At 39.1% G+C, this 20,933-nt stretch overlaps 1 protein-coding gene across 2 annotated transcripts in view; it reads left to right on the top strand.

Moving 5' to 3' along the window:
• EBF2 (EBF transcription factor 2) overlaps window positions 1-20,933 on the top strand; it is a 145,253-nt gene that overhangs the window by 111,934 nt on the left and 12,386 nt on the right. For both annotated transcript variants that reach the window (XM_085301034.1, XM_085301036.1), the window contains exons 8-14: window positions 5,093-5,210; window positions 6,998-7,128; window positions 7,744-7,870; window positions 16,972-17,060; window positions 17,977-18,042; window positions 18,154-18,331; window positions 19,647-19,832. In XM_085301034.1, the coding sequence (XP_085157160.1) occupies window positions 5,093-5,210; window positions 6,998-7,128; window positions 7,744-7,870; window positions 16,972-17,060; window positions 17,977-18,042; window positions 18,154-18,331; window positions 19,647-19,832 (895 nt within the window). The remainder of the gene's footprint in view (window positions 1-5,092; window positions 5,211-6,997; window positions 7,129-7,743; window positions 7,871-16,971; window positions 17,061-17,976; window positions 18,043-18,153; window positions 18,332-19,646; window positions 19,833-20,933) is intronic.

The raw sequence follows: 20,933 nt of genomic DNA, 5'->3' as shown, positions 1-20,933 counted from the left end.
CCTCGGAGCGCTTGGATCAGTTCCTCACCAGGCATGTGAGCAAAGTTGATTGTGTTTGAGAATTCACCCAGCTAGGTTCTAATATGAAGCACAGAAGGATCTGTGGCATTCAGAAAAGAGAAAAATGGGTAAGAGAGGTGGGTTACTGTGAGTTAAAAATCTATTAAATCTATTAACAAGAAACTACAAATGAGATACTGTGATGTCTCAGGTAAGATTTGACATCTGCGAGAAGGATGTATTGGTACCACCGTATCCCACTGATACCTTGTTTGGAATACAATACATCGTTCTGGTTTAACTATCTTCAAAAAACAGGATGAAAATGGAATTGGAACAGGGGCAGGAATGGATCATTAAGGTGACTGGGGAGTGGACAAGAGAGCAGTGGAAAAGCTTGATGCAATTAGCTTAGTAACACGGGCTGAGAAGGGACTTAACAGCTGTCTAAAAATATTCTGAGGTGGATCAGAAAGGGAAATAATAATTTTAAAGCTGGTGTTAGGTATAAACTGACTGTTAATAAATTTGGGCTGTAAGACATAAGGTCCCTAACCATGAGGACAAATAGGCTTTAAAACAAGAGGAATGCTGAAGACAAAAACTTGAACTAGTTTAAGATAATTTCAGGAAAGTGGCTACATGCTTTGGTTGCCTCTAATAGGAGACTGGATGTCGGTGATCCAGGAGGTATCTACTACCCCTGTGCCCCTCCAGTCTGAGGAGACCCTATTCCCAAAACGCTGTCCACGTGCACCGTTTCTTCTGGACTGTGCCGGCGTGTCAGGGTCTCCGAGAGGAATTCCCAGAGAATCCTGCGGAAATTTTGAGCCCTGAGAAGCTGCTGGCGTTTTTCACATTGTTCATCCTTTTCATAATCCAGCTATGAAGCAAACACATTATATTATAGCATCTGCTCCTGTATTAGTCACTTAACCAAAAGGCCTATTGACATCAATGGGAGTCCTGTGCAAGTGAAGACAGCAGGATGAGGCCTGACATGTATCTTTTCTTCCACTCAGCTGGAAAATAATAATAATGATAATTATTTTTAAAATCCTCATAATAGTTACTCTTTTGAAAAGTTAAAATAACATAGTGCTGTGACTGCAGAGTTATGAGGGAAAGTGCATCAGGAATGTAATATTGTTTCCAGATGTACAATGTCATAAAGAATTTTTTCCACACTTGGAATGGTAACAGGAATTTTTTGAGAGAGATCATTTACACAGTGATGAGATATGTTACATGTAAATAAATGCCTCTGTGCCTGGAATGTTTGTACCATATGTCTATATAGGTGTCTATGAATGATATAGCTTTTATATGCATGATGATATATATTTATATGCATTTAGATGATTTGAAATACTTTAGAACATACAAATGCTGATATAATACATAGATGGGGAGGGAGGATTGCAATACTTTTGTCAAAGGATTTTGAAGCACTTCACAATACTTCTAAATCTTTGAATATAATATCTTTTAGGTAGATACAGAACTTGCCTTCTGCACTACCTACCCTTCACTTCCATGTGCTCCCTCCTGATCAGGGGACACAATAATTAACAGAAGCCTTCTGCTGCAAGAGTTGAAGATTTCAGTGTGAAATCTGGTGATGGGAGCTGTTTAGACTGATTGTTCCTGTGAGAAGTGGGGATTCAGAGAGCTGATGTTTAAGGTGCCAGGTAAAGGTTTGTAAAGTAGTAGTAGCACTTTGAGTGTGCAGACAAGTGAAAAGGGGACAGTGCAGCTCAGGGAACCTGAATTTGGTGTGTTGAACACAGCTGGGCCCATGTCATGGTAGGTGAACCCTCAGGAAGGTCTTTGAGCAGGGAGTASATCACAGAAATCCACCTGGGAATGAAAATAGTCTGGAGAGTCTAGCACTTGGTTTCCTCGGTGCTGCAGGGGAGTCGTCATCTTCTGTGGCTTCACAGCCCGTAACCAGAACCTGGCAGATCTGCAAAGGGAATCGTATCGCCTGCAGGAAGCCCCACTTAGGAGCCTGCAGTTCCCTCGCAGTTCTTAGGGAGGGAACCTGAGTTTGGATCTCTGAAGGAATAGCATATTGCTCTATCTAGCTCTTAGTTTATCTGTTGCTTTCTGAAACTCTCACAGAAGCGAGYGGAGGATCCGGCTGCCTGAGGGCACAGAATCTTGTCTCTCTACGCTGCCGAGGTCAAGTTTGGCACTAAACTACAATTACCAGAATGCATTGCCTACCTGGCCTGTTTGACATTCTCCCATCGTTCTTTTAGGATTATATTTTGCATGAACTACTGATTTTAGCGAAAAAAACCCGCATCAACTGAACTGGCATAGAGGCCAAATTCTCACTGACTAGCAGTAGTGCCATCAGATCAGGAAAAGAAACCCATTTGCCAGTAATTTGCCAGTGCTGTGGACAAATCGGACAAATCTGAGAATTTAAATCTCCAGGGAAGTCTGCACATCATCTTTCATCAGCACTGAATACAGGTTAAAAAAAAAAATCTGGAATGTTTTATGATGTTAGGAGAACAAGTGTTATTGATAAATATGTATTCAGAAGGGTATTGGCAAAAATGCATATAAATGGTTAACAAGGTAATGGTAAGAAATGTTGACCTTGATTTGTTTAGCTAAGATGTAAAGATTTTTGAAGGTCAAAGGTGTTCTTGTGTAGTGTTTTGGAGTCTAACTGTGTCTGACCCTCTAACATTAAGCTGCTGTGGCCTGCAGTTCTGAAGAGTGAAGCAAACCAGGGGGAAAGAGGGAAGGGGGAGAGAACAGGAAATGGAGTGAGGTGTTTCAGGAAGTTGTCAGGAGTTGACTGATTGATTCCAGATGGAAAGGGTCACCCTTCCTGACCCAGGAAATACTCACTGGGGGAAAGCAGTTGGCTTGTGAAAGGGAAGGGCCTGGGAGTTAGAGACCGTAGTGGAATGCACATTCCTCTTCATTTTATCCATAAAACATTGGTTTTTAATCTTCAGTATAAAACAATCAGATTGTTGAATTGTCATCTTCAGCAGGCAAGAGGAAATGACTGCAGCGAAGTGGAGAAGGCCAGTAAATTTTATGTCCGTATTCTTACATATTCTTATTCCACAGCATTGCTAATGAGTTGGCCAGCGGTGTCATAGCAAAGATGGCAAAGGTCCATGCTGGATTTCAGTTGTACCTTAGAGATTAAGGCAAATAAGGTCCAAAACTTTGATGAAGTTCTGGTCTAGACCTGAACTTTGCATTTTGTCCTGCCCTGAGAACGCTGTATTTATTTACCCTAGGTCTCAACCTGTGAAATGCCAAGTGGCTTTGACCCTCCCGTGATGAATGGGAGAGGTAAATAAAAAAGGAACTAGCCRTGGAGAGGGGTCTAAAAGTGCGTCTTCCATTCCCGCTTGCTCAGGGAATAGACGATGCTCAGCACTCATCTTCTGAGCAGGGGACTATTTCTAGTTACTGCTCGTGCTGCAGGGATCAGTGCAGCTCTGGTGGAAATGTGGCCCGTGTATTCTGGGCAACCCTTACACCTGAATGGTTGTTCGAACGTGGTGTGAGTGTATACTTGAACTCTGCATATATTGTAAAAATCTCATCCTGTGAGCCATATGCGTGTATGTTTATCGCATACCTTGTGTATGTGAAGTCAGATATGTGTATATTGTATAATGCAACTGTATATATATGATATATTTTTGATTTACATTTGGTTACAATTTAAACGTTTGTCATAAATATTTCAGACATCGGAATAATTCGGATCTATTCCCTTGTTGCCATAGTGTGGTCTCTGCTGGCCAGTGAGAGATTAAAATTTATTTCCATTGTTTAACGGAAAATAATGAAGTGCATCTGAGTGGGTTCAGCTATGTCATGCGGGAAATGTTCACTTTGGATAGGAGTCTCACTCCACCCAAATGTACAATGATGAAATCAGTTGGCATACAAAAGCAACACATTTAGTGACAAGAATGCTTGAGAAGTATTAGAGTACAGTATGACAAGAGCCTTTTGGAATGAATTAAACTTGTCTCAAGAAAGAGAGAACAGTCTTTAAACTAGTATAGTCCTGTAGGAAGGCAAGGCTTCTCCCGCTAGACTCTGAATGTGGTTTATCAACAACAATTAGAGTTTGACATTCTCTTGCCTAGCGCATGACCAGTGTATCTGTGAACACTCATAGACACATCCAGGGTCAGATTCTCAACAGCTGTGAATTACTGTAGCTGTTTGGCAACTGAATGGAGTTAAGCTGATTTACACCAGCTAATGGTCCAGACCTCAAAGTTTCAATAAGTTGCACGTTCTTTTGGTAGTTAAAGAATTTTTTCTTTTTCTTAGTGTGTGGTTTACAGGCACATTTATTTCTAGAGTTATGGGAATTACAACTTTGGATATTGCATTTTAAAAGGAGAACTAAATGGGACTAATTCACATATACAATTACTTTCTGTAAGATCTCATAAGCTATTGGAGCCAAGCAAGATAAGGCATAGAGGCCACGATTTTCAAAACTGGGGCTTGGTGCTGGGTGCCTACGCTCAGGCGATTTTAAAGAGGCAGTAACCATGCATCTGTCAAACACCAGAAATGATACTAGCTACTGTTTGCACGTAATAGAAGTTTCCCTTTTACTCAGTCAGTGGAGACCTGTATTTTCTGAGCAGATGCAGATACATTTGCATGTGTGTGCAGTACAGCAGATGGCTCTGAATCTGCATGTATGTATCAGAGGGCAAATTGCAAATTGTGGTGCTCTGCAGCCTGCCCTCCTGGTTGGTATATACAGCCCTCTATGCCATCAGCTATGCTACAGTGGATCATAGGAAACTAGATTTAGGGCCATCTGCAGTTGCTGGTTCATTATACATTACGGGCTTTATATGGCCCTCAGGATGCTATGTTAAATGGAATTAATGCATAGAATAAAGGCTGAAAATATTTTTCCCCCTCCTTGCTAGGGAGTAAACCCTGCAGGACATGATCACATTTTCCGAACAGAACAGGATTTTAACTGAACTGAATAATTAATACTTTACAAGCTGAATATCCAAGTAAGTTGTTTACCTGCTTCCTTTTTCTTCCCTTTTTAAATATCTAGGTTGTGCTGTCAACAACAGTGAATGTTGATGGGCATGTATTGGCAGTGTCTGACAACATGTTTGTTCACAACAACTCCAAGCATGGACGGAGAGCAAGGAGACTTGACCCCTCAGAAGGTGGGATCTTTGTCTGAAAAACAGTACACAAATTAATATAGAAGCATATTACCCATTCTTGAATTTCTGTTTGTTTTCAGGAGGCAAGGGGAGAGCTAAGGAGGAATTACAGAACCTCAGGGGTTTTAGAGAATCAAGAAACAAGGAAAAACTGTCTACTGCATGCAAAAATATGATCCTCTTTACATCAAGAGGTTGACTCCCTTTTCTCCCCCCGCCAAATTATTAATTAGTTTGTATTGTGAAGATGAAAAACATTATAAAACCACTGAATATTATCTAAATTTCAGACTTCTTGCTCAGCTGGGATAGATTTGATTTCAGGCAAATTAAGCAACATGACATCTTAGTTAAACAGAAATGTTACAGCACAAGATGTGTATGAAAAAGTGTCACTAGTTCCCTTAAACAAACTATGTGCAAAGCATAACAATGCACAGAAGGCAACTGACACTAATTGATTTTAGTTTGTTTGGCTAAGCAGGACTCGTGGATGTCTACAGGAGGGTTCTTGGAATGTATTAAAGCAATTACAAATACTTATATCTGTTAAGCTTCAAAATGGTAGGCCCCTCCTTTCCCTCTTCTAATCCATTTGTTTCCAACACATTCCACCTCTCTCTCATGCAGACCGTACTCAAAATTACTAAAAACGCTGTCTACTTTCCCCTCCCCTGCAGTTAGTGAAAGTGAGAAGAGCTAGTGATGTTAGTAGAAAAGACAAGTAAGGATATTATTTCATTATAATGTTTTGTTGCCCCACTTCTTAAATGTGCCCTATATCACCCTTAAAGAAGAATTAATGAACTGGAAGAAAATGATTGAATCAGTAAAGAATTCAGAGTGGTGTTAATTCTCCCCCAGCGGGCAGTGAAATGGTAGAAGGAAAATCCCAGGATTCCAAGCCTAGGAAGCCATCCAGTTTTTCCTTGACTGATTGGATGTGATTGACTGGCTGTTCAAAGGAGTCTCATGTTTTTGGAGCCCTGCCAAAGTTCCCCTCCACCTCTGACCCTGTCAACATTGGGAATGGAGTGATGGATTGACTTTGGTTATGGCCTGGAAACCATATTGGGTTCCTGATGGGATATATAGTCCAGAGGCCTTGAACATATGGAAGAGAGAAGGGGGGRAAAAAAATCTACTCTATAAAGTCAAGAAAATTATTAGAAATTGTATCCTGGTAGGAATTGGAGGAAACATTTGATATTTCCATATCTCCTTTACCCATTGATAAACTTGATAAACTTAATCTATGTCTCCTTCCACAGGATTTTGCTTTTGTGTGATCATGCGCTAATGAATGTTTTTTTAAAAACAGCCCCTGCACAATCATTTAAGCCTTTCATTTTTACACCCAGTACAGTTGGCCTATTAGGCTTTAATGACACGATGTTAAGTGCCAGTAATGAATAGGCAAGTAATTAACACTCACAAGGCAGAAAACATGCTTTATTTATTTATTGGGATTCCTGGAATGGTAAAGCAGCCTTCATGGGTGAATGGCTGGAGGGGACTTGTCCTAGGCCTTGGTTAGCACTGGGGAATTCATGCCAACCATGAAGCTGCAGCAGCACAGAGACTCTCAGGAGTGGACAGGTGAAGCTGCTCTAAGCTACAGTTTGCATCAGTATGGCTTATCACTGCTTAATGTGCACAGAAACTGCTTGCACCCATCTGCTTGCAAGGGTGCAAGCAGCACCTTGCTGCTTACCCAGCATTGTAAACAGTCTCAAACTGTGTGCAAACACCCCCTAACCTGCTGCTCTGTTTTGTCCTTTTTCTAGCCACGCCATGCATCAAAGCAATTAGTCCAAGTGAAGGTTGGACTACAGGGGGGGCAATGGTGATCATTATTGGAGACAACTTCTTTGATGGRCTGCAAGTTGTGTTTGGAACCATGCTTGTATGGAGCGAGGTAGGCATAAGTACTTCCCTGTCGCTAAGGCAAAGACATGTGTTACTGTTCTGAGGGAAATGGAGGGGGAACATTTTATTTGCCTATTGCAGTAGTGGTACAAAAATTGTGGTGTGTAAGGTGGGCCATATAAAGCAAAGCTGCCTGAAGGAAACCCTCTTCCATAGAGCGTTTGCTCTGTGGAACTCCTTGCTATGTGATATTATTGAGGCCAACTGCTTAGTAGTACCAGAGTGGGACTGAACGGTTGTAGGGGTAAGAATATGGATCTGGAGACAGGTAAAGATAAAGAAATAAAGGAGGAGGGGAGGGAATATGGAAAGGGTCAGAGTTTTGGATGAAAAAAATCCCTCTGGGTCTAGACATAAGCCAGCAATTAAACAATGGGGATAGGCAATACGATTTTCCTGGTGACGATTTATCCTAAAATGTGTCTTCCTCTCTTGGAAGCAATAAACTAGAGCAGATGTATCCTCTGCCTGATTTATAGCATTTCCTATGTAGTAATAAGCATTTACCCAAGAAGCACGTTTGGAGGGTGTAGGATAAAGTCATGGGGAGGGGGGGATAATGCAGACATATCATAATTGTGTCCCTCCTTTTGTTATTTCCCAGCTTATTACACCTCATGCCATTCGAGTTCAGACACCTCCACGTCACATTCCCGGAGTGGTTGAAGTGACATTATCATACAAATCCAAACAGTTTTGCAAAGGTGCCCCGGGCAGGTTTATTTACACAGGTAGGCAATTGTGATTTACCCTAGAGGAGCTGGAGCTCTGAGTGTCTGTCTGTTGGTAAAGAGTATTCAAAACTCTGTGTTTTATTTATCTATGTATTTATTTTGCCCCTTGCTGAAGGCCACTGTGCTGCTTGAGGCATTTGAACGTGTAAGGAGATGGCTTCATTGTCGTGCAGAGGTGTTAAGGTGCTGTTACTCTACATGTTAAAAGTTTTTGCAGATGAGAGGTCATGCTGTCGCAGTGTAGGTCTGTCTCTATATATTGAGTGTACAGTATCATGATAGCATTGTTCTACATACGGAAGATGTTTTATTTATAACAGTATTTAGTTTACATTTCTCTCTCACTGGGGGTAACCTTTTGTTTTTAAGATAATCCCACAGGAYAAGGAGAGTATTTTGTATTGAGAGAGGCCAATGAGATGAGATGAAAATAAATCCATTTGCTTTTCTATTCTTAAATGGATTAGCAACTTGTTTAATGCCCTACATTCACCTCTGCTAGCAGGAGAACATTAATATTGTAGAGAGAGCAATCCATAGATCTGAAAGGAAAAAGAGACCAGATGACCACCTTACTGAACTGTCAGTAACTGTAGTAGTAGTGATGGCATGCAATGCACATACCAAGCAATGCACATACAAAAACAAAGGTTTTGTATCTATTAAGTACGACTGGAGAGTAATGGTGCACTGAGTTCTAAACAATGGATTTGTGTTTAAGTTGAATGACTTGTGACTACCAAATAATATTCAGATTTCTGTTAATACAAGCAACAATTTAATTTTTAAAAGCCTCTTATTAGCAGCACTCCTCATTAAATAATGTGTTTTATGTGTGACAAATTTTAAATCATGACTTAACTAAATAACGAAGGTCCAACAAAATTTTTATTAATAATTTTAGGGAAAGGTCTTAACAAATTGTAGAATGAACTAATCATAATTTTTCCAAAATTGGAACATTTTGAATGAAAAGCTGACATTTTAGAGTTTAGAAAGCAGCAATAATTTGTAAAGATCCAGATACTGTCCTATGCCATTTTATATATGCCGTATTAGTACACATACTAAATAAATATGTAGTTCTGTATGTAAATAGGTATGTATTTATATGATGTCACATCTAGAAAAGTGCAGCAAGACTCAGGCCTTCCGTTATACTGGGTGCTCTAAAAATGTATAAGCTCAACTGGCAAAGGATTATTTTTCTTATAATGTAGAGATCTGATCCACAGCTAACTGAAGACAGTGAAAAGATATCCACTGAGTTTAACTGGCTTTGAATCAAGCTCAAGGATGTTAYGAGCTCCTTCTGGTCTTGCACTCCAGTGGAGTACAAAGTTGTTCTAGAATTATGCCATTAATTGCTAGACCAGAACTTCACCAAAAGCTTTTAGAATACATTTTATTCTGACGCAGTTCATTGATTCATCCATTCTTGGGAAGAGATGAATCTGAAATCCGAGCAGGGTAAGCCTGTCTCCTTTCACTGAGAGGTAACTGGCCAAAGCCATCAAAAAGGTTAGAATTTCAGATCTGCATGAAAATACTTTCCCCCCTCCCCCTTTGTAAAGAGATTTGACAGGTGAACTTCTTAGTCCTTCTGCAGAGGAGCAGTGCTGTTGATTTGTATGTAGCAGAGGACCTGTAGGGACAGCATTAAGCCTGATGCATTTACCTTCAGAGAGAGAGAGAGAGAGAGAGAGAGAGACTGTTTATTCTTTGGTTATTACTACAGACTGAAAATGTAAACTCCTTCTATGACATTTTCTGCTTCTTGAGACCTTGATCTCACAGTGTCTTCAACACAAGTATAACTGAGGGTCACCAAATGTATGCTGTTAATACCTGTACTGAAGGAAGTTCAGGACTGGAGTGACACAAGAGATGTAAAAGATAGGAATGTGAACTTCTTCATGGAAAAAAATGTCTTTTTAGCATTGTAAAGCTGTTTTAAGTGCAAGACTTACTTGTGCCACCTAGAGAGGACCAGCATCAAACTGCAGTGCAGTTCTTTGACATGTTAATTAGTTTGCCTCTATGGAAGAGAACATGAAGATGTATGTAGGAACCAGCAGAAGAGAAGGAAGTTAAATATACTATCCGTGCTTAACGCGGCTATTGGCATAGGGATATCTGTTAGCATTCTCTGAGGAGCGAGTGGGTGCTTACTGCCATATGTTACAAAACAGCATTTCACAGAAGATGCCGAGCTGTTTGAGTGAGGGTAGAATAGAGAACTTCTCAATCTGTCTGTTCAGGAACCTGCAGTTCTCCCACCATGGCAGGGAAAATGATAAACACAGCTATTAGGTAAAGGCTCACTTGTATAATCAATTCCCCCAGGTCGTTGCTGCTAATAGCAGTAAAAACAACTTCTAAGCTATGAAAATAACATGGTGGCATTTTTTTTTCTTTCCACGGCTGTGATATCAGAAGACTGCTGTGGTCCTGCTAGGAACAAACACACTGATTTTTTAGCATAGGCAAACAAGGTCCTTCTGCCCGTAAGTCTTTTTCAGAACCTCCCAAATAACTTTTGTTTCAACTAGGTTTTATCAGAAAAATAGGTGTGTCAAAGATATATGGTTCCTGCACATTTTGCGAAAATGAAAAAACCTAAGAAACAGATCTGAATTAATCCTCAATTGAAGGAGAGGCTAAAGTAAGGACTCAACCAAATTATTAGACAGCAGAGAAGCTGCCAGAGAAAAAACTCCAGCAAACCAAATTATTTAAATCCCACTGCCCACAGTGTGTGTGTATAGCCACAGAACTCTGCAAAATACTCTTAATAATATAATGAGGTGCAGCTATTTGTTGGGTAGAGTCTGGCAGTAGAATATCATATAAAATAATAAGGAAGAAAACTCAACAGATTTTAGTATTATTGGTAATGTAGCCCAGTGCATCATAGAGAAAACCCATTTTCTTGTGATAATTGAAGCTTATTATTTTCTTGATAGTTTTAGTACTTCATACTGCAATGTAGTCCTCGTAGCTGTCACAAAGTTTAGAGATGATAACATGTCAGAGATGTAAGACTACCTCTCTCTTGCTTTGTAGTCCCCCTTACAAATGTGAATATCTCCTCTAAATAAATCCCCTCTATATTCAACCTCCATTAGGCAAAAACCTAAGAAATGCAGAGACCTTAACATCAAGCCTAGGAGGTTGCAGAGTGTGAAATCCAGCAAGTTTATAGCATTGGAAGATGTAGTTCTGTCAGCATTAATAACAGCAGCAACCAGCAGCGGCCCTGGTACTATCAGGGTCTCTCCGTATTACGTCCTTATAATTATTAAGTGCTGAAAGAACATCCGATGAAAAGCACAGAGGGTCAAGTCATATGACAAGTATTGAATAGCTGGGTATAGGCACTTTGCAGATGTAACAGTAATAGTTATTCATATAAAACCGGATCTAAAAAGGTTCATCAGGGCCTCACTCCGTCAGAAATGGAGAACCAGTTACAGTCCGCAAAGACACGTACATCCACGTTACAGACAAGGTGCCGTCGCAGAAAGGCTGAGCAGCCTGACTGCGGTTGTGCAGGGGAGAAAGAGCTCTCAGGTTCTGTCTATAGTTTAATCACCAGGCCACCAATATTGTTCTAAAGGGTGGAAGCAGAAAAACAATGATCCTAGTAGTGTGAAGTTTATATCTGCCTATGGCCTCAATATTTAATATACAATCAAATATTAATGTTTGACCTGATTATASTTGATGATTATACTTGAGCTTTTTTTTTTTTTTTTTTTAAGAGTAATGTTAAGACAGGTTGTTTGAAGAAGAATATGATAAACTGTTAAAAAGATGAGTAGAAAAATAGATATAAATTTCAAGGGTAAATCTAAATGCCACAGTGGAGTTGTTACGGGAGCTCATATGCCTTCTGTAATGTGATTTTATAATAAGCTCCTAGCAAAGTGTGCTGTGATAGCATTGCTGCAGTTATGGTTCTGTCAGCATTTCCACTCTTAAGTGCTATCATTCAGGGTGCTGCAACTCAGCCATCAAATTCCTCTCATCGCCAAAATGTAATATGTGGGCTTTTCCATAAGGATCCCAGATGAAAAACTCTTGCAAGAGTGGAGACAGTGGGGTTCTGTGGACATCTAACAGTATACTGCAGAGAATACAGCAAAGATCCGGAGAGATGTTTTGTTACATAACAGGGTTTGCTGAACCAATTTACATAATTTAGTAATGGGTATATCTTTAAAATGAGAGTTAAAAAGTATAATTTTTAATTCACCACAGCTAAATATTTAGTCCCAGTGTGAACCTTAGGCTGGTGTGAATAAAGTTAGGCACACGTCTCCATGCTCTGTGTGTTCGGCATTTGTTCCCTGCTACTAATCTAGCAGTAGGCTCATACTCTGCCTTTAATAATACACAAATTCCAATTCTCTATTGCTTGAAGTAGTTCCATTATAGTTCCATTGACTTTAATAACACTTACATCAGKTTATGCCAGCTGAGGATATGTCTCATAGGCTTTCATACCTTAAGTTTGATCACAGCTCTGCATTTAGTTTGTCCTAGAGATGCTAACCTAAGAGTGTGTGCATCGGGAAGATTTTGAGCATAATTTTCCTTGCTGTGAAGAAATCCTCCGGGGGTTAAATTGTCAGAGCAATGCAATATAAAATAATCTGTAGGATATGTTGGACTCCCAGTTCTACTGTATCAGTCTGTGTGCCAGGTGACAAGGGTAGGAGGTGCTGTTTTGCTAAAGCTTGTAAGTAGATTTGAGAAGGTGTTGTTATCTGCTTGTGGGAAACAGTGCTTACAAGGATACCGTGAGATCTGGAAGTTAACCTTAGCCAGAATATGAGTGATACGACACAACACACTTGTGGAGACTGTTCTAGCCTGTTGAAGACACATGATACAGGAGACAACGCTGTGTTAGAAGGAGGGTGTTTGGAACAGCTGTTACCAGTACAGCAAATACAACCTAGGACGGGATAATGTCACAAACCAAAGGCTGCAGTGAGTGTGAATGGGAAGCAGAAAGGTTGCAGTACACTTCTGGTGGCGAACTTCCAGCTGTAGGCTGTAATAYGCTGCTCTGAGTGGACTGACCTGTGTGTATGTGCATCCCCCAACCCAGGTGACCAACAGGTCGGCATGGACCAGCAAGTTTCTGCAGCCTGCAGCATGGCAGTTTTGATTCTGCAGCGTGAATACCAAGCATCTGTTTGCAGCTGGGCTGTGTGAGGGTAGTCAGTGGTGCAGGGCTGGAATTCACACCTTTAAATCCACGAGAGGTGCCCTGTTTGCTCTGTGCTAGCATCTCTAAGGACGTTAGGCATCACACTCAAAATATTACCTATGCTCTGTGGTTCAGTTTCCTGTCACAGACACACCTCGAGGTTCTGCATGCTCTGTTTCTTCTCACTTCTTCTGTTTCTTCTACTCTGCGAAGCGCGGGCTTCTCGACCTTTGGGCCGCTTCATAAGGTAAAGCAAAGATGAGCTGCACAACTTTGCTAAGGTCTTTGACTGTGGCCTCTTTTTGATTGGAGGAGAGGAAAAGTGTGCATCTCCCAAGACGTTCACTGACGGTATTAGAGTGAGCTGTCACTCATGGTAAATTGTGCAGATCTTCATTACATCTTCCTCCTTCACCAGTCTTCTGTGCTTTGATGTGTGGTGAAATAATTAATATTTTAAATGTCAGCACTGCTATCATTGGGTATCTGAGTTAGTCCCCATTGAGACGAATGGGACTGAGCTGTTGTTTCAGGTTTTGCAAATGCAGACAGATGTCATGGCATCAGTTGCTCAAGTGTGAGAGATTTTTTTTCTATCCCAGTGAGTCACAATGCTGGAGACTTGTATTAAAAATGAAAGGATGGATTTTGGAGGATAAGGAACAATATAAAGGAGGCAGCACTGTGCCATACAGTTTGAGCCCTGTCGTAAATCAGGTCAGGCAAGCTGTGGGGCTTTCTGACCTCGCCCTTGCTACTGACTGCGACARTTCTGTTGTTGGAACAGTTATGCTCGAGTGAGGTTTGTAAATGAAGYGACAATTTAGTTTACTCACTAGATTGTTCCTCTTTTTTTGAACACACAATCTTACGTCAATGCACAATCTTTCTTTTACATTATGTTCTGGGAAATTCAAGATACCTCTTGTGCTTGAAACACCTTTGGATTTGGGAATTGCCAAAGGGATTTTGCTATACTTGAACCACCTTTGTTGGGGATTTCATTTCAGGTACCTGATTTGTAGGAAATAATGAGCATTCTGCTTCCATGTCAGACCCTTTTATGGTCTCTGAATCCATGCACCCAACAGCATTTGGATCTAATTTTGGCATATTTCTATGTAACATATGTAGCTAAATCACTACTGATCCAATAGCTCCCCCCCCCCCTTTTTTTTTCCTCTGTGGAGGTGGTATTGTGGTGAAGCTGTTTAAACTTGCTGAGGGGTTCCACATCTTGCCTTCACCTGTTGCAGCTTCAGCTGGAAAGGTACCATCTACTTCCACAAGTGTTGGATGTTGTTTTTTAACAGCATTTCATGAGAGAAATTTTCATTTCAAAACTAGTAGTAAGGCAGTTTTGCAGGCTGTACAGAAAATCTTTTCTGATGAAAGATGTAATATATACATGGATTTAAAATGCCTGAATTCTTCTTAGCACAATTCTACGTTGTTGAGAAACRTTTTTCTGTTTATCAGAACAGAATGAAAATGTGCATGTCAGCCCTTTGGAAAACAAGTGAATGTTGGACAATAGCCAATTTCTTTTTCTGGTTTGATTTTTGGATATTTCCATTAGCTATTTTTAGTCAACTATATATACATATATATTTAAATTCCCAGATGCTTTACATTGCTTTTTCTTAGCTTAAGATATATAACTTGAACTGATTAGACTTGTAATCAAGAAGAGAAATGGCATGTAATGATGTATAGACTCTTGAGAGATTTGGCCTATAATTCTCAGGATTATTGGGGAAAAAACAAAAAACAAAAAAACGCTCTTCCCAGATGGGATGTAGTTTCTGTGGCAGTTGAAATGTGTATTATTAAACTCCTTAAGCAAACCAGAATGGCTCCCAGTGGAGAGCAAAGACATTCTAAGTATAGCCAAGACTAAATTCTCAGGTCTGGGTTTTCTCTATTCAATTCCCACTTGATTATCTTCTGTAATATTTAAACTCCATGCCATGCYGTAATTATTTAATAAAAAGTAAATACAAAAATGTATCTCAGTGGGGAATGTGACCTTTTACCTTCATGTTTTTACCAAAGACAGACACAGATAAACAGAAAATCTGGATCAGCGTAATGGTCTGTCTCACTTGATAGTTTCATTYGTCCGGTGTCTCAGATAGCTACCTGCGAGGCGCTGGGTGTATTTGGGAGGATGCAATAACTGCCGTCAGCATCTCCTGGAATCAGGTGCTTCCACCTGTGCTAATGTCAGCGGTTCTTTCAAAACATGTTTTTTGAAGAAGCACAAATATCACAAGAGAATGGAAGAAGCTAGCACTGGTGAGGATATTGCTAAAGGAATTATATATGTTACTTATTAAATACTTAATGAAATTCTTAGTAAGATTCTCAGCACACGATTGCATGGATGTATCATTTAAATTATAATGAACATCCTGAAGTATAAGGAAGTTCTCAAAAAACAGCCCTATGACTGTGTTAGTAAATACTGACAATGCTAATGTCTTAGAGGGCAGTCAGAGCCTACGAGAATGCAGAATTTTAAAYAACTAAATTTGGTGTCTATATTAATTTGAATCAGTTTAATTTTGAATAATCAGAAATTAGATAATTATTGGTCAAGATTTCATAGTAGAGTGACTCAAAGAGTGTGAGGTTTTGTGAAATTATCCTGCCAGTGGGGCTCTATGAGCTTGTACTAACTGAGTAGYTGGGTCAAAAATACCTTGGGTTAGCCACTAGAGATTCACGTCATTACAGCGGAGTGGCAAGGTATGCGTAATAGCCACGCACAGGGGATGACCCTCGTGCCAAATGAAAGCTGCAGCCTTGTTTGTGATGGCAAAATCTGGGGGGGAGCCTGGGGGAAACTGTTGTTATGTGTGCAGGAACAGTGCTCTTGATTTCTGACTACATAATGAATATTGATGCCCTGTTCTAATTTCCATTCGTACCATAGCTTACTATATAAACTCCATGGTCAGGTTCATACAGAGTAAATACATTTCTCCTAACAAACAGAAYATTCTGTGGCAATGCTTCTCTGCTGCATCCTTCAAATCACTCACTCAGTTTCTAATAGATGGTGAGAAGTCAGCAGTGGAACCTGGRGCGGTTACAAGCGCCGATATCATGCGTTCTTTGTTGCCTCGCTGAGTAAGCCAAACTCACTAGTGCTACCCATTGGAATACTTTCAGTTAGTTTTACAGGCAGCATTCACATAAACTTTGTCATTTGCTTCAACATTTCTGCTTCCTGGAATGCATTTCCTGGAGCATTTGCAGAAAATGAGCATGTACATTCAGTTGGGCTGTGCCCACCAGAATGAGCAGGCGTGGGGGAGTGTGCATGTGTGTACACACACACACCAGTGCACAGGAAGATACCACTAATTCTTTATTTAACAAATTACAGAAGAATTGAAGGGTTTTTAATATAGCTAATGGCAGAAACATATACAATTAAATAGGTGCAGTTAGGGTATCAGGAGTCGGGGGACCTAGTTTGTATAATATGGTCCAACATTAATATAGCTTATATGTCCCAGTTTTCTGTAGAATACAGAATTATCTTTAAAAAGAGATGAAGCATGCTCATGTAGAAGTTCTTATAATGTGAAGATCTTATAATGCTTTGCTTATAATTCAGCTTATCTTATGCAGAGATCAGGGTCTGCTCGAGTAATTAGCCAATGTATCCTTCTAGGAACTCAGTCAAGGAAAGGTTTTGAGTTTTGTTTTGTTTTTATTTTGAAAGGGCGGGTGTACAGTGGAGAAGCTGCTATGAATTGCTGTGAAATACATCTTTTTTTGGAATGATTTTTTTAAGTTTCATTACCTAAGGTGCATATTCATGTCATATATCTTTTTTTTTTTTTTTTCCTGTTTTCCTTTTCAGCTTTAAATGAACCTACCATAGATTATGGTTTCCAAAGACTGCAAAAAGTCATCCCAAGACATCCTGGTGACCCAGAAAGACTAGCTAAGGTAACATATTTTCAAGCATTTCACAGCGCCCTCTAAATACTGTCTTTCACTTTTAACTCATAAAAGAAACAAAAGTGCATCATAATGATTTTATCTGGGGGTAGGTTCCAAATTGGAATTTGATCGTGTAGAATGCAGTAACTGGTACCTGTGGGGATCAAACATGCCTGTGAACTTTCTTTTACTGCTAATAGGAGAGTCCAATGCAGCTGTCATCCCAGTTCATATTCATGGTCCTTAGCTATTATTATAACCTTAGCTAGTTACCTAGCTGTTATATTCTGAAATAGCATAATGTATAATTTTTTTTGTATGGAAGATGATTTTTTTAAATAACTAAGTCAGTCAGTCAGTCCTACTTTTTTWAAGTACCTACCTACAGTGGTAACAGAAGATTAGGAAACTAGCTAAGGTTTTTTATTTATTTGGTTACCATTATTGAGAAAAAAATACATGGACATGGAAGTTAAATGGATTTTTATTCATCTATACAAAATAATATAGTGAAATCTAGTAGAGAATTGAGTTTCTGCTTTCAAATTAGGKATGTCTGAAAATTTTCTCCACAATTTCTCAAGTTAGTGCTCTTAAGCAGTTTCAGGACTATGGAGAGCTCCCAGATAAAGATGGAACACGGGTCCCACAAAACTCGCGGCGGGGACTGACGTTTCGATTGCGTGCACATCAGTGCTTTCCAAAGCAACTGATGCTTTTAGATGTCTAGTTTGAGGTATTGTAAGGGGATTGATTTTTCTGATAATGGGCAAAGAATGCCTCTTTAAGAGAGGTAGTTTTCAAAACGTTCACGCATGATCACTATTCACTTACTGCTTAGAAAATACTAGCCCATGATTTTACTTGCACTGAAATCCATTTCTGTTAAAATGTGAGGTTTGTGCATCTGTTCATTCTCTAGGAAATGCTATTGAAACGAGCTGCTGACCTAGTTGAGGCACTGTATGGAACACCACATAACAACCAGGTCAGAATGACTACTCTCAAAACGGGAGTGAAGTATTTTGAGGTTTTGTAATAAATTCTAGAAATTTTCTCCAAGAAAACTATTGATCTTGTCCCTTTCCTTGTACTGCAGGATATCATTCTGAAACGAGCTGCAGATATTGCGGAAGCTCTCTACAGTGTACCAAGGAATCCTGGACAGATCCCTGCACTGTCTAGCTCTCCTGCTCACAGCAGTATGATGGGAATTAACTCYTATGGTAGCCAGTTAGGAGTCAGCATTTCAGATTCAACACAGGGGAACAACCAAGGTAACTACTGCAAGCAGTACAGTGTTAATTTAAATAACACCAAATCACATTTGGATGGTATTATGTCCGCACCAGGTTCCATTCAGACGTGGTTGAAGTCATTCTTGCATATTTTTTTTTATATTGACTTAACTCCGGATTCATTCCCTGCTTTCCTCAATAACTTTTTGTAGTTATATCTCTTTTCTCATAAAAGATCAAGGACATCAAATGAAAAAATACCCATTGCTGAAGAGTCAGGGAATCTTTTTTTCCAGTGTTTCTTCCTCAACAAGGTTGATTTTGCCAGTTTGTGTATGTTCAACATACTATGTTGACTCATAATATATCATTGTTTTTTAAGGAAAACATATCACAAAATGGCATGCTAACAGCAACGATAACTTAACTTCAGCCATTTTCTGACTCTTGAGTGTTTGATCAGTTTAACACTGGATTCCTGTAACACACAGTCTGTGGTGTCTGACTGCATGAACAGTTGTATTTAACASTCTAAGGCTGTAAAACCATGTTACATGAAGTTAATTCTACATATGCCATGCAAAATGTCATTATGTGGATAAGAGATTATTATAAAACTAGCAAAAGTTATCAAATTTGAATTAGAGTATCATAATCTCAATGAGCAGATATATACCTGATTTGGTGTCTGTATGGTAACTACTTCTAAAGTAGCTATTGGATCACACCTTTCTAGTGAAAACTTTTTAGTGGAAACATTCTTCAGCTATAATAGCCTTGTACTTTAATTCTAGCAGCAAATGTATTCTTCTTTTCAAGTCTGCTTTTGGTGAGAAAAAAGTTAAATTTTGGTTCTAAAATGTTTGGGATTTTGTTTTAAAGACAAAAGTGTTTTTTTCACTTATCTAGGTTATTCTTTTCCCCACACACAGTATCTTCAATGCCAAAGCTGCCAACTACATATTGGTTATAAAAAGAAAAATTCATAAATAATTTGAAAAGTATAACCTGCCTTCTAAAATTGTAGAAAATCCCACATATACTATAAATTCTACATCATTAAAGGATGAGCTCACACATTTTTTCCAGATCTCAGAACAAATTTCAACTTYTAACAAATCAAATCTGATTGAATAGAAAAAAATATAGCAGTTCCCTTTAAAAAGTTAGTTGCCCACATTGTTTTAAAACTTAAGATTGCCTAATTTGAAAGCATGTGCATAAAACCCACTGAATTGAGTACATGCTTAACTKTCTTAATTAATCTGCTTCTAAATATATAATTTCTTTGAGCATGGAAAATACGGTTTAAGCCAAATCCATTAACATTCTGTGAGATGTGTTTTRTTTTTAGGTTACATTCGTAATACAAGCAGCATCTCACCCCGAGGTTACTCATCCAGTTCCACTCCTCAGCAGTCCAATTACAGCACTTCCAGCAATAGTATGAATGGCTACAGCAACGTCCCTATGTCAAATCTGGGTGTTCCAGGGTCACCTGGATTCATTAACGGCTCTCCAACAGGATCCCCCTATGGAAGTAAGTGTTTTACTTATTTTATATTTGATGATTGCTCTTGTTTTATTTAATTTACCACATTAAAAAACACAGCAAGTGACAGTCTTTCAATAGAAATTCTCAAGAATATTTAGTGAAGATTTTGTAAAAAGCTTTTATTTGTTGTTCTAGTATAAACTAGCAAATGTTTCCATTTTTCAAAAAGAGTACAGGAATACCAAATTCTATCCGTGAATTGAGAAAAGGAGACATTTCCTGCAATTTTTATACTTTTAAAGATTCCTAAGTGCAAAGGCCAAAAAATGAGCTACAATTTGCAACTTCCAGTGATTAAGCGAGTAGCCATCATTCTTATGACAAAGGCTGCTCTGAATCCGTTGTAAAAGACATTTTTAAATAATTTTTATGTCCATGAAGAAGTGCATGAATTGCACTAGCAATAACAGAGACCTGAACTGTGGATTCATTTCCTGTGAATGAATTTTTACCTTGATAGCCAGAAATATAACAAAGGTGGAAGTTGTGCAAGTTTGTATGGCATTTACAATTTAACGACTTAGTGTGACCATGAGCATTTTTCCTTCCATGCCTTGATTTCCCTCTTCAAGATAGTAAGAACTGTCTTTTTATTTAAACTTACTAAGCAGCGTATACCTGGTATTGTGCAAAACATTCTTTATTTTATTTACGTTCACATCCTCTGTGTAAGGACTGACCCACTCTGCGGTGATGATAAAGGCTTCTTGCTGGTCTGAAACCTGCTAAATATCATCATTGGTTTAAGCTGTAATTTAAGGCTAAGGTGCAACTCAGAGGATGTTCAGGTTCTTTTGATTCCTCTTCCATTTTTGAGCTTTGCCATTGACTTCAATAAGGAAAGGACTGAGCCTGTGGCTTACTGCTATTCTGATTTCAAACTAGTACTGGCATGCGATTTTACTTGAATTCACATGAACTGTGGTCAGTTGTTCCTTGTTTTACTGAGAACTAACTGATTTTTTTTTTTCTGGATGGTAAGTATACAGTCACTTCACAAACTATTGGATATACAGTGGAACCTTTTTCTTGAAAAGTATTTAAAAAGAATCCAGTTTAGATATAGATCTAAAGAAAGGCCTAAAA

This window comes from Rhea americana, unplaced genomic scaffold (genome assembly GCF_003343005.1).
Source record: "Rhea americana isolate MKP2758 unplaced genomic scaffold, rheAme1 scaffold_171, whole genome shotgun sequence".
Lineage (NCBI taxonomy): Eukaryota > Metazoa > Chordata > Aves > Rheiformes > Rheidae > Rhea > Rhea americana.
This window is presented reverse-complemented; position numbering and strand designations above follow the sequence as displayed.